The sequence below is a fragment of the Chrysochloris asiatica genome, unplaced genomic scaffold (genome assembly GCF_000296735.1).
Source record: "Chrysochloris asiatica unplaced genomic scaffold, ChrAsi1.0 scaffold00078, whole genome shotgun sequence".
Classification (NCBI taxonomy): Eukaryota; Metazoa; Chordata; class Mammalia; order Afrosoricida; family Chrysochloridae; genus Chrysochloris; species Chrysochloris asiatica.
In genome coordinates, this window is record NW_006408596.1 from 11323307 (window position 1) to 11336888 (window position 13582).

A 13582-nucleotide genomic window follows, 5' to 3' on the forward strand; every position below is an offset into this window, starting at 1 on the left:
TCTTTCCCCCTAAAAGCTGCCCCAGCCTGCCATTCCTCCCTCTAGCCGGGTCCCCAGGGAACCAGCATGAATCTCTCTTACAAAGCACTTATCACTGCCTGCCTTGTTTCATAGTTATTTATGTATGTGTCTGTCTCCCCAAGGAGGCCGTGAGCAGGGGACAGCATCTATGTGGCCTCTGGCCCTCCGTGATGTGTGTTATGATGCTTTAACTCAATATGCAATTGCTGAATTGACATCTCAGCCCCTGATGTTGGGAGGCTGGGGAGGAATGCAATTGGGGAGTTAAAATTACCTGACCAGCACTTACCACCATGTGACAGTATCATCCCACTAATAATGAGGACATGTGGTTTTGATGACTGCTATGACAGACCTGCAGCCTCTAAGGCTGAGTAATTCAAATGTGACTCTTCACAGATGACGGCATTTAATTGTAGTAATCACTCTATGAAGTCGGCATAATGATCACGCCCAAGGCTTAAGAGACGGAGAGGACCCACACCTGCAACACTGGCCTCGAGAGTTCCGCTGGGACCCAAACTCAGGATATTCTGTCCCTGTGCTATGCTGAATTTGGTATTTTACTGACAAGGAAACTGAGGCTAAGAGCAGTGAAACATTCACCATTTCACTAGATGAACATCTGCTGAAGAATGTGGATTCAGACTGAGCTGAGTTTCAATGCTGTCTTGCTGCATGTCCTTGGGACTCAGTGTCTTCATCCAGAAAATGGGCTATCTGGCTAGGAAGAGGCTGAGCTGAGATTTGAACCCAGGTCTAACTGACTCCAGACTTCCAGACCAGATTGCCTTCATCCCAGAGCCCCAAGGTTTGATCATGGGACAGACTCTTCTGGCTTTTTCAAGGGGCTCCTACTGCTGCTCCCACCTAAGCCCCACTTACCTGGCACATGAGGACCAGAGGCTCTCGGAACTCGGCCTGGCAGATGGCACATATGTCACCAGCTTCTGTGCACTGCTGTCCAGTGGCCCGGACTCCGTAATTCTGTGACACAAACACAGTTACAGACCCCCAAGGGAGTGACAGCCTGGGATGCGCTGTGAAATCTGTCGGGACCCTCAGAAGCCAACTCACCTGAGACGTGTAGAGAAGCTTCAGGGCTTTCCTGACTCCCCCCACTCGGCCACAGATGTCGAATGACTGGAAGGAGAACAGAGCACTGATGGCTGAAAAGCGCCCCCGGGCTGCCCAGCCTCTTTCCCAGCATTCCCAGCAATCAACCACCCCGTTGGGGATCCAGTGCAGCCCACAAAGAGGTGTGCGTGCTGGGGTCCTCACTCCGGTACCTGTGCATGTGACCTTGTTTGGAAAGAGGGTCTTTGAGATACTATCAGCTACGTTAATATGACATCATTTTACAGTAAGAGTCGGGGGCGTCCCTCACTCCATCTGAGTGGTGTCTTACAAAAGGGAAAGACAGGGGAAGACTGTGTGAAGATGCATCTGTATGTGTGAGAATTAAGGTTTTGGGTCAACTTGGCTGGAATTCTCAGTGGTTTAGGCGTTCAGATGCAGCTATCACCTCCTTGATGAGTGTGTAATCGATGTATTCACTAATATGATAGAATTACTCCCATGCTATGATCTAGTATGACCAGCTCCAATCTGATGTGATTTTCCTATGTTTTGTAAATCCTCAATTCTATGATAGTAACGAGGCCAGATGCGATCTACAGGATTAGGTTGTATCTTCAGTCAGTCTCTTTTTTATTTTTTTTCGGTTCAATGAAAGTAAAACTTTATTGAGGGCCCAGGGCCATGGGGCTCAGAAGAACCCCACTAGTGGGAGGCAGGGGAGCCAGCAGAGAGGGGTCCTTCTTGGGGCACAGGATGTTGCCATGGCCACACTTCTTTTTGCAGCAGTTCACAGCACTGGGGTGGAGGCGAACGTAGCACTTGTGGCAGATCATCTTGTCACAATTGTATTTCTGGGCGAGCTGGTGCAGGGAAGGCTCGATGATGCCACCATGCAGACGCAGCACCAGGTGCAGGGTGGACTCTTTCTGGATGTTGTAGTTTGAGAGAGTGCGGCCATCCTCCTGCTGTTTATCCGCAAAAATCAGATGCTGTTTGTCAGGGAGGATACCCTCCTTGTCTTGGATTATGGCTTTGACATTCTGGATGGTGTCACTGGGCTCCACCTCAGGAGGGATGGTCTTCATCTCTGCATCTGCCACTTGTCTGCCGCTTGCTGCCTTGCTGAAGAGCAGTCAGTCTCTTTTGAGATTCAAAAGAGATTAAACAGAGCTCAGAGGAGGGCATTCTTTGGACCCAAGGTCTCTGCACTGTGAAGCTCTTAGATCTAAGGAAGAGTGATGTCAAAATTCAAAGAGATCCCCAAGGAACCCTGGGCTTAAAGATGCTAAAAGGAGACCAGGACCTTTCCCCAGAGCTGACAGAGACAGAGAAAAGCTGGCCCTCGAGCTGGCACTCTGATTGTGGACTTCTAGGTCCCTAAACTGTGCGAGAGTATGTTTCTGTTTGTTAACGCCAACCACTTGTTACTGCAGTACTACTAAACTAGGATATCCTGGGAGTCACCAAAAGGTAGGAGAGGTATGGTCAAATTGTCATTCAGAGCCCTCAGAAGGAATCAACATGATCAATACCCTGATCTGGACTTTCAGCCTCCAAAACTGTAAGGCAATCAATACCACTTTGCGGTGTTTCGCTATGGCAGCCCTAATAAGTTAAGATAGCTCCAGTCTTTTCACTAAGGTGGACTCCTGGTGTGGTGCTGTAGGATCAACACTGGACTGCGAACCACAAGGTGGACAGTTCAAACCCATCTAGCTGCTCCTCAGAATCCCTATACAGGGTCACTACAAGTCATGAAGGCACTTGACAACAACAATAACAATCAAGTTTGCTTGGCTTTTCTCTTGCTGCCTAGTATCAGCAGTGGCCCTTTCTACTTAGGCCAGGATGCATAATGCCTTTTCCCCTCCCAGTCTCAGCACAGTCATTGCTAATTGATCCCAGCACTCTTCCTCTGAGCCCATTCAGCATCAGATAATCCTTGTCCAGCCAGCACTCCAATCAGCCACTGCCAGCTGATCACAGAACTGACAAGGGATAAGGGTCAATGGCTGATGCTGCTTGGCTAGACCTGCAGGGAGGAAGAAAAGAAAGGAACTCATGCATTTCCCCCCAAATTCTCTAAAGCCAGACACCAGATATGGAGAAAGGAAAGGAAATAGGAGGATGTGTTTCTTGTTAGGAGAAAGAAAGAAATCTGTACTGATGATGGAAAGAGTGGCATTGGATTCTGAGTTAGGGAGTTTAGGGCATGCAGCTAAAGAAGGATAGTTAACACGTTGAGTGGCCACGCTGCCCACTGCTTTTGGGTACTTGATGCTCTTCTTGTTACCTCTACTGAGTGACGACAAGTGATGTTATCTCTCTGGGCCTCAGTTTCCTCATCCACAAAATGAAAGCAATATTGGTATGTATCTCAAAGGGTTGTTTTCAAGTGGACTACATGAAAAGTTAGCATATGTTGAACTTGTTGTTAAGTGCAGCTGAGTCAGTTCCGATGCATGGAAACCTTGGAAAGGGTTTCTGAGGCTGTCAATCTTTGTGGGAGCAGAAAGCCTCATCTTTCTCTCTCAGAGAGGCTGGTGGGCTCCAACTACTGACCTTGTGGCTTGCAATCTAGTGCTTATCATACAGAGTCACTGTGGTAGTTATGCATGGGGACTCCCCAGTTACTCCTCCGGTCCCTAGGCCCCTCACCTTGCAGAGGCTGTACAGAATGATCAGGACCCCTCCCAGGAAGTAGCTGTTGGAGGAGTCATCTCCCATGATGTATTTGTACCACAGCTGGATGGGGACGAGCGATCGGAACAGCTGGCTCAGCTCTTCGATGACCAGGTAGAACTTTCCCTGCAACCACAGTGAAAGCATCAATTATTATTAGCAGGAAAGACCCAAAGGACTGAGCTGGGGGGCCCTGGCCTGGGCAGTAATGACATTCCAAGTCACAGGCCATTAATCAGCTTTGGAAAGCACTCAGACTCATTCCTAATGGGGTCGAGATATGGCTGGGGAGACACGGCCCCTGATCACTGTCCTCGCCTGTCGCCCACCAGTCCCGGAGATCAAAGCCCCGAGGATCCCATTTCAGGGAGGCAGAAACCTTACACCTTTGACAGAGGGCTGGAGCGTGGGGTCCCTCCCCTGCTCCAGCTGCAGCCAAACATGGGGCACAATTCCTGCCCCTGCATCGAGCTGACTTTGGCATGATTGGAGCTGCCTGAAGGGGTGTGGGGGGCAGGGGAAAGGCCAAAGGGTGAAGGTGAGGCCAGGCCACCAGGCTGTGGCTGGGAAGACATGAGTCCAAGGAGGCACAGAGAATATCTGGTCCACAGATATGGACTCGGGGACTCAGACTGAGCCGGCTTTGAATCTTGTCTCACTGCTCAAACTTGAGCCTCAGTTACCTTATTTATAAAATGGGAAGCACAATTCCGAACTGATAGGGGTGTTCTGAAGATTCAGGGAAATGAACATGAAAAACACCTAGTATTGTGCCTAGCGCAGGGCTTGTTCTTGTCAGCTGCCTTTGAGGTGTCCTGACTCACAGTGACCCCGTACACAAACGGATGAAATGCTGCCTGGTCCTGTGACAGCCCTATGATTGGTTGCGTTGTGATCCATCGGATTTTTGTTGACTCTTTTTCAGAAATAGATTGCCAGGACTTTCTTCCTTGGCTACTTGGTCTGGAATTTCTGTGGAAACCTGTTCAATGTCAGAGCAACATGCAAGCCTCCTCTGACAGATATGCATGAAGTACAGTGTCTGGGAATCAAACCCGAGTGTCCTGCATGGAGGGCACTGAATTACCAACGTCTTACTTGACACAATGTTGGTGTTAGGTGCCATGGAGCTGACATAGAACAGCCCCAGGGGGTTGCAGAGGCTGTCACTTATATGGAAACACTTTGCCACAGAGTCACTGAGTGGGTTCAAACCACAAACCTTGCCGTTAGCAGCTGAGCACTTACCCATGGCATTACCAGCACTCCTTCTTGGTACAGAGCTGCTATTGTGGTTAGGTGCCATCGAGTCAGTTCTGACTCATAGTGAACTACGGAGAAGAGAACAAAACAATACCAGGCCTCACGCCTTCCTCTAATCATTACGTTGGAACCCATGGCTGCAACCATGGTGTGGAGCCATCTTGTTGGTCGTCTTCCTTTTTTTCACTGACCCTCCGCTTTCACCTCTATGTTGACGGAGCTCTTTCCCAGATATGTTTTGAGTACCACCTAAACTGAGGGGCTCATCTTCTGGTACTATATCTGACAGTGTTCTGCTGCCATCCACAAGGTTTTCAGTGGCTAAGGGTTCCGAGTCAGTCTGCTTCTCCTTCCTCCTAGTCTGTCTTAGTCTGGAAACTCTGTTGTAAACTGTCCACTATGGGTAACCCTTGCTGGTTTTTAAACTACACATGGCATAGCTTCCAGCATCGCAGCAACATGTAAGCCACCACAGTGCAATAAAGGATTAGTGACCAACAGATTCTTCTCTTCCCGCTCTTGCACCGGGACAAGTGCCTCACGCTTTCCACAGCCTGAACTATAAAATGAAGGGTTGAATAGCCTTACTTTGTAGTCCTAATAAAGTTAAACATATACACGTAGCTTATTTCCAGTAATTCCATTCCTAAGTATGTACTGCAGAGAAATGAAAACATGGTGTCCATCTGTATGCAAATGTTCACAGAAGCTTTAGTCATCAGATTCCCAAACTGGAAACTGCCCAAACGTCCATTAAGAGAGCAAGATATACACAAATGATGGTATATTTATACAATCAGATGCTGCTCAGCAATAGAAAAGGCTGTTATCTGCAACAACATGAATGAGTCTCATATTGTGTTGAATCAAAGATGACAGTGGTGAGAGTACGTTGTTGTGGTTGTAGTTGCCTTGGAGTTGATACTGACTCAGAGCGACCTTATGGACCACAGGATTGGTCCTGCGCCGCACTCACAATTGTTGCCATGCTCGAGTCCACTGCTGCTGCCGTTGTGAAAATCCATTTTGTTGGGGGGGGGGTGTCTTCCTCTTTTTCGCTGACCGTCCACTTCACCAAGCATGATGTCCTTCTCCTGGGACTGGTTGCTCCTTACAATATGTCCTAAGTATGAGAGATGATGTTTGGCCATCCTGACTTCTAAGAGCATTCTGGGTATGCTTCTTCCAACAGATTTGTATGTTCTGGCAGTCCATGGTACTTTTAATATTCTCTTCCAACACCATAACTTAAATGCATCAATTCTTTTACGGTCTTTCTTTAGTCCTTGTCCAACTTTCACATGCATATGAGGTTATTGAAAATACCATAGCTTCAATCTGGTGCACCTTAGTTCTCAAATAAATCAGAGTATACACTGTATAATTCTAGTTTATGTGACTTTTGAGATAACCTTTGGGGATAGAAATCAAACCAGCGGTTGCCTGGGATAAGGGGTGTAGGTACTGAACTACCAAGGGGCATAAGGCAATTTTGTGCAGATAGAAACATTTTATATTTTAATTGATAGGGTGGTCATGTTTACTAAAATTCACTGAAATATTGGTTCCATATATTTCTGTGCATTCTACTGTAATTAAATGATATCTCAGGAGTCCTGGTGTAGCGCTGTGGGTTAATGCGCTAGACTGCAAGGTCATGTTGAACCACAAGGCTGTCGGTTCAAACTCACTAGCTGCTTCTCAGAAACCCTATTCAGGGTTGCTATGAGTCAGAACCAACTCGAGGTCACTTAACAACAACCACCACCCAGTTGATTGAAACAAACAAATGAGCATATAAACAAGCAATCCTGTCCCAGGCATCCCTAGCCTTAAAATGCAAATAATCTTTGTTCCAGCAGATTTATACTTCCAGGACTGTTCCCTAACAAAACAATCAGGGACCCATGCAACAATGTGCCAGTTGGAAACAATGTGCCAATTGGAAACATCAAAGCAACATTCTCTGTAACATTTAAAAAAAAAAAAAAAAGAACAAATAAAATGTACAAAAGAGGGGCTAATTATGATAGAATTCTACAACAGAAAGCCAGGCAGCCACTGAAAAACAATCCTAGAAAAACAGTCACGTCACCACAAAGAAAAGGAGCCCACATCGTGTTTGTTAACCAGGAGTTCAAGATCACTAAAGGCAAAAGACCAAGGAACTGTCGATGGGAAAGGTCTATGCAGCCATGATAGGTACGAGCAGTGTGGAATCCTGGATTCAACCACTGACTTGAAAAGGAACATTATTAGTTGGGCAACTGGAGAAATCTGAAGAAGGTCTGCAGTTAACAGTAATGGAATGCATGCTAAATTTCTAGCTTTGCTTACTGTTTTGTGATAATACAACATATTAACAAGACTGAAAGCTGGCTGAAGGGTATATGGGAGCTCTCTGTAGTATTTTTACAGTTTTTAAACCTAAAATTATTCCCAAATTTAAAAAATCATTCAGGTAAAGATAATTATTGAGCCAGGGAAGCACTACATACAAAGCCACTACTTTTGTGTTTTTCTGGGGTTTTTTTTTGTACTAAGGATATGCTGTGGGTTAATGCGCTGGACTGCAAAGTTGATCTGAACCACTAAGTTAGCAGTTCAAGCTCACCTGCCACTCTCTGGAAACCCTATATAGGGTCACTATGGGTCAGAATTGACTCAACGGTACATAACAAGTATATGATGTATTTAAATTGGAAGGGAAAAACCGACTGTTATAAAAAAAATATGTTGTATATCCACCAAATGGAGTCCTGGTGTGGTGCTAACTGTAAGGTCAGCAGTTCAAACCTACCAGATGCTCCTTGAAAACCCTATACAGGGTCACTATGAGTCAGAAACTACTCAAAGGCACTTGATAACAACAATCCATCAAATGGATGTTACCTAGTATGTGAACAGAAATTTTATAGGTGCTCCTTGAAGAGTCTTCAAAAAGTTTATGGAAAAATGGAATTTTTCCAGGAACTTTCTGAAGGCCCCTCATATTCTCCTCTGATGGACAGGGATTGTATTAAAGCAGATGTTCTCATATCTGTCAAGGATCAAGGACACTCACCTCACAACCTGACCCTGTATCTGGACCCCTGTGCAAAGTCACCGCTTCCCAAGGGACCTTCCTATCTTGTCCTGACTCTCACAAATAACCCCTGGAGGTAATATGCTGTCTTGCCTCTGGAGCCTGTAGGGATGAGAGATGAGGGGGATGGCTGCCATGTTTCTTTTCTATGACCAATGGCATGATGGGATATTGGACTCCTGGTACAACTGCTCAGTGGATGACTATGGCTGGCTCACTCTGTCCATGAACTGACAGTAGGCCCTAGACTTCAGAATACCCATGCTTTGGCTTTTGTATTTTGGACCCACTCAGCCTCTGCCGCTCTATGCTTTCCTCATTTCTCTCATACTATTTAAATAATACATGTCCCATCTTGTCCTGGATCAATGTAGTCCTGTCTCTCCCAAATTCCCTCTTCAACCTAATCTGTCCTTTCCCGCTGACTTCAGGGTATTCTCAGAACTCTCCTTTCCTCTCTTTCTACTTTCCTTCCTTCCACTATTTATCTACCCTTCCTTCTTTCCTTCCCTCCTTTTCCCCCCACTCCCTCCCTCCCTCCTGCTTTGTCTCCCATCCATACATTCAAGGAAGGGAAGCAGCTTCAGTCCCTTCTCCCACCAACCCAACCATCTTACTTCTTTCCTTCCTTTCCACCCATCCATGTATCTGTTCATCTCCCTTCTTCCTTCCTCCTCTCTGTTCCCCACTTCTCTCCCTCCCTCTCTTCAACTAGAGTGCCCACTGTATACCAGATATAGAGCTAAGCTGGTGATACCAAGAGATCAAATACAGCATTCCTGTCCTCAAGGAGCTCACACCCTAGCGAGGAAAATAACCAGCAAACAAATTATCCCAATATTTCTAAAGCGAAGTACAACTCTGTTTGAGGTAAACCCAAGGGGACCCCAGGAGCAGAGGTGAGGTATGGTAGGGGTGATGGTGGTAGTTAGAGAAGTCTTCTGAGAGAAGGTATTGTCTAAGCTAATGTGGAAAGTTACACCTCAAAGTGTGGTCCATGGGCCAACAGCCTCTCCTAAGAATTTGTTAAAACTGCAGAGTGTCTTGCCCCACCTCACACCTCCTGTACCAGCACCTGCAATTGTACAAAGTTCCAGGTGATTTCTGGGCACAGTTTTTCAAGTTTGAGAAGTGCTATTTTGATGGGTAAAAAGGAGCCAGATAGATGAAGGAAATGTGGAGGACAGGAGAGGGAAGGGTGAGAGGCTGGGTGGCCAGTGGTCTCTGCGCTCTGTCAGTGGGCAGCCTCCTGCTCAGTCTGCCTGGAAGTGTGAAGACATACATGGCCACTAGATACACAGTCCTCCAACCCTGAGTTCCTGGGAGTCTGTGCAGGCTAGCGTCATACTGACCCTCTCAGTAGACCTTGCCGCTCTTCCTCTTAGACTGACCTACCACAAGCAGACTGGCTTAGTGATTAAAAGCACAGCCTTGAGAGCCAGAATGCTTGGGTTCATAGTCTGATTCTCTCATCTACCAGTCTTGGCCTGGGCCACTCTCTTTGGATCCATCCATCTTCAGGCCCCATTAGCTGCCTGTTGGCCCCCTATCACAGACCCAAAGCTTCCCGATTGTCTATTGAGGGGATTTAGAATAGTGTTCAGCAAACTTTTTCTGAAAAGAGCCTGATCGTAAATACACTAGGCAATATAGTTTCTTGCAACTACTCAAACCAGTGTCAGTGTAGGGTGAAACACACAAGAAATGTGCATGGCCGTGTTCCAATAAAATTTTACTTAAAAAAACAGGTGAAGGGCCACATTTGGGCTACATAGTTCATAGTTTGCCAATCCCCTGGTCTAGAAACTACATTAGTCAAGTCCCACTGGGGACTCCAGGCCAGCTCTGGAATTTCCCAGGAAGCTCAGGTGCCAGTCTCATTGCACTTCTTTCTCTCTCCTGTTGGCACCACACTCTTCCTTTGCTGATGGAACACCAGTGCCCTACTCTTTGCTGGTAGTCTCTGGGTGGTACAGATGGTTACTAAGCTCAGCTGCTATCTAAAAATGTGCCGGTTCAAGCCCACCCAGAGGTACCTCGGAAAAAAGGTCTGATCACCTACTTCCAAAATATCTGCCAGTGGAAACCCTACGCAGCACAGCTCCATTCTGACACACCTGGGGTCGCAATGAGTTGAGGGTGATTTGACAGCAACTGGTTTGACTGTGCTGAGCTACCACCTATCCATTTCTGGGCCTCAGTTCAATGGTACCTTCTGTGAGAAGCCGGCACTCCTGGTGTGGTGCTGTAGGATCAGCACTGGACAGCGACCCACAAGGTCTGCACTTCAAATCCACCAGCTGCTCCTTGGAAACCCTATACAGGGTCACTATGAGTCAGAATCCACTCGACGGCACTTCTCAACAACATGAGGAGCCTGCCCTGACTCTGTCTTTAGATTAGATTAGGTCCTTTTATTACACTCTCCCCGCCCAAGCCTAGCCCAGCCCATTGCCAGGGAGTCAGTTCTAAGTCATAGTGATGCAATGTAGGATAGAGTAGGACTGCTTTGTAGGGTTTCCAAGACTTTATATCTTTACGGGAGCAGACAGCAACATTTATATACCATGGAGCTGTTGGGGGTTTGAAACACCAACCTTGTGGTTAACAACCCATCCCTTAACACACAGCGCCACTAGGGCTCCTCCGACACACTCCCAGCATACCCTAAATTGCTCTTTCAGAGCACTTCTCACAACATTTAAAAATTAGTATCTGTCTCTCCTACTAGAGAGACACAGTAATTGGGTTTGTGGCTGAATCCCCAGCTTTTAGCACACAGTCGGCACTCAGGAGGGACCAGTCCCCAGAGAAGACCGCCATGCTTGGTAGAGGGCAAGTGAAAAACAGTCCTCAATGACATGCACTGACTCAGTGGCTGCAGCCATGGGCTCAAACAGCAATAATTGTGAGGCTGGCGGAAGACCAGGCAGTGTTTCCTTCTGTTGTATGGGGGTGGCTATGAGTAGGAACCCTCTGGATAGCACCTAACAACAAAACAGGTTGGGAGCTCTGAAACCCAAGTTCACTTCCTGAGAGTTCTGTGATGGTGAAGAAGTGCTGGAACATAGAAGAGAGAACTCTTCAGGAAAAGCCAGAGCGGCTGTCACTGCAAATGGAAGTCAAGGGAGCGAGTGCTTGTGTGGTACCAGTTAAACGCAGCAATTAGCTGCAGAGGGGCGGACCACTCAGAGAAGGAGCTCAAACTGCCAAGGAAAACTGGACCTATCCTGGGGAAACCAACTCTCCCTAATTATGCAGTCACAATTCCACGTTTCTTTCTTCAAAATGTTATTGCTGACAGCCACCAAATGGTGCATGTGGTTTCTCCAGGGTGTCAGAGATCCTACACCAAGCCATTTTGGCTTTCCTGTCACTTGTGATGGGGAACGTGCTGGGCCAGGAAGGTTCTGATACAGGGGGCGGGAGCAGTCAGTTGGGAAGGCAGAATCTCTTCAGAAACCTTCACTACTGGACTGGGGGTGGGATGGGGGTGTGACACAAAGTGAAACAGAAGTCAACAGTAGGCCACTCCGGAAGGGGGTGGTACAAGGAGGAGAGTGGGATCCTGAGAAATGAATAGAGAAGGGGAGTTTTTGAGAAGGAGAGAGAAAAAAAACAACAATATGCATCCATCCATAGGAGGAAGATGGTTTGAAGAATTAAAGGGGTGGGGAAGGCTGGAGGAGGCACATACTCAGTTAGCTGTTAGCAGTGGCAATGCATAAAGAATGGAGAGACAAAGGAAGAAAATTCCCCTCCCCATCAAGATGAATGACAAATATTTACACAGCTCAGCTTCCTTACAAATCTCTTTCATACACACTTTCTCGCCTACAGGGATAGCATTGTACAAGAGCTAAGGTTATGGCATTTAAAGCTCTAGGTTTAGATGGGCCACGTACTAAATGACAAATACTAGTTTTACCTCTGTGTTAAGCTGGGGCTGAATGTCAGTATACCAAACCAAAACTCAATAAAATCCTCTTTGCTACTCCTGCACTAAGTTTGCAGAGGTTACTTTCCAAAAAAAACCTTGCAGCCAAATCTTTGTCTCAGGTCTGCTTTGGGGTGCCTGCGAACCTCAAACTAAATCAGTGCTTTTCACAGTGTGGGCTGGGGCCTTCCGAGAGGGATATGCAAGGTGAAACTATTTTCATAATGTAGTTGTTGTTAGGTGCTATTGAGTCGGTACCAACTCATAGCGACCTTATGCACAGAAGAACGAAACACTGCCTGATCCTGGGCCAACTTCACTACTGTTGCCACGCTTGAGCCCATCGATGCTGCCACTTGGCCAGTCCATCTCGTTGGGGGTCTCCCTCTTCTTCTCTGAACCTCCACCTTACCAAACATGATATCCTTCTCCAGCAACTGGTCCCTCCTGACAATATGTCCGAAGTACGAGAGACAAAGTTTGGCCACCTTGGCCTCCAAGGAGCACTCTGGCTGCACGTCTTCCAAAACGGATCTATTGGTTCTTTTGGCAGTCCATGGCACTTTGAAAACTCTCCTCCAACACCATAACTCAAAAGCATCAATTCTTCTACTGTCTTCCTTATTCACTGTCCAGCTTTCACAACCATATGAGATGACTGAAAATACCACGGCTTGGGTCAGGCGCACCTTAGTCCTCAAACTGACATCTTTGTTCTTCAACACTTTAAAAAGGTCTTGTGCAGCAGTTTTGCCTAATGCAATACATAGTCTGATTTCTTGACTGCTGCTTCCATGAGTGTTGATAGTTGATCCAAGAATAATGAAGTCCTTGACAACTTCAATCTTTTCTCCATTGATAAGAATGTTGTTTATTGGTCCAGTGGTGAGATTTTTTGTATTCTTTACATTGAGATGTAAATCCATACTGAAGGCTGTGCTCTTTGATTTTCATCAGTAAATGTTTTAAGTCTTGTTCACTTTCAGCAAGCAAGGCTGTAACATTTGCATATCGCAGGTTGTTAATAAGTCTTCCTCCAAATCTGATGCCACATTTTTCTTCATAGAACCCAGCTTCTCGTATTATTTCCTCAGCATACAGGTTGAATAAGTATAGTGAAAGAACACAACCTTGTCGCACACCTTTCTTAATTTTAAACTATTCAGTGTTCCCATGTTATGTTCGAACAACTGCTTCTTGGTCCAGGTACAGATTCCTCATGACTACAACTAAGTGTTCCGGAATACTGTTACTTCACAATATTGTCCATAGCTTGTCATGATCCACACAATCGAAACCCTTTGCGTAGTCAATAAAGCACAGGTAAACATCTTTTTGATATTCTCTGCTTTCAGCCAAGATCCATTGGACATCAGCAATGACATCCCTCATTCCATGACCTCTTCTGAATCTGGCTTGAACCTCTGGAAGTTCTCTGTCAATGTATGATTGTAGCCGTTTCTGTATTACCTTTAGCAAAACTTTACTCACGTGGAATATCAAAGAGATTGTCC

At 46.3% G+C, this 13582-nt stretch overlaps 1 protein-coding gene across 1 annotated transcript in view; it reads right to left on the reverse strand.

Annotated features, from left to right (window-relative positions):
- Positions 1-13582, reverse strand: part of RNFT2 (ring finger protein, transmembrane 2) — a 92798-nt gene that overhangs the window by 13264 nt on the left and 65952 nt on the right. Inside the window, exons 7-9 of the mRNA XM_006865471.1 lie at positions 3760-3909; positions 1099-1164; positions 907-1008 (exon numbers count right to left, since the gene is read on the reverse strand). Coding sequence (XP_006865533.1) covers positions 907-1008; positions 1099-1164; positions 3760-3909 — 318 coding nt within the window. The remainder of the gene's footprint in view (positions 1-906; positions 1009-1098; positions 1165-3759; positions 3910-13582) is intronic.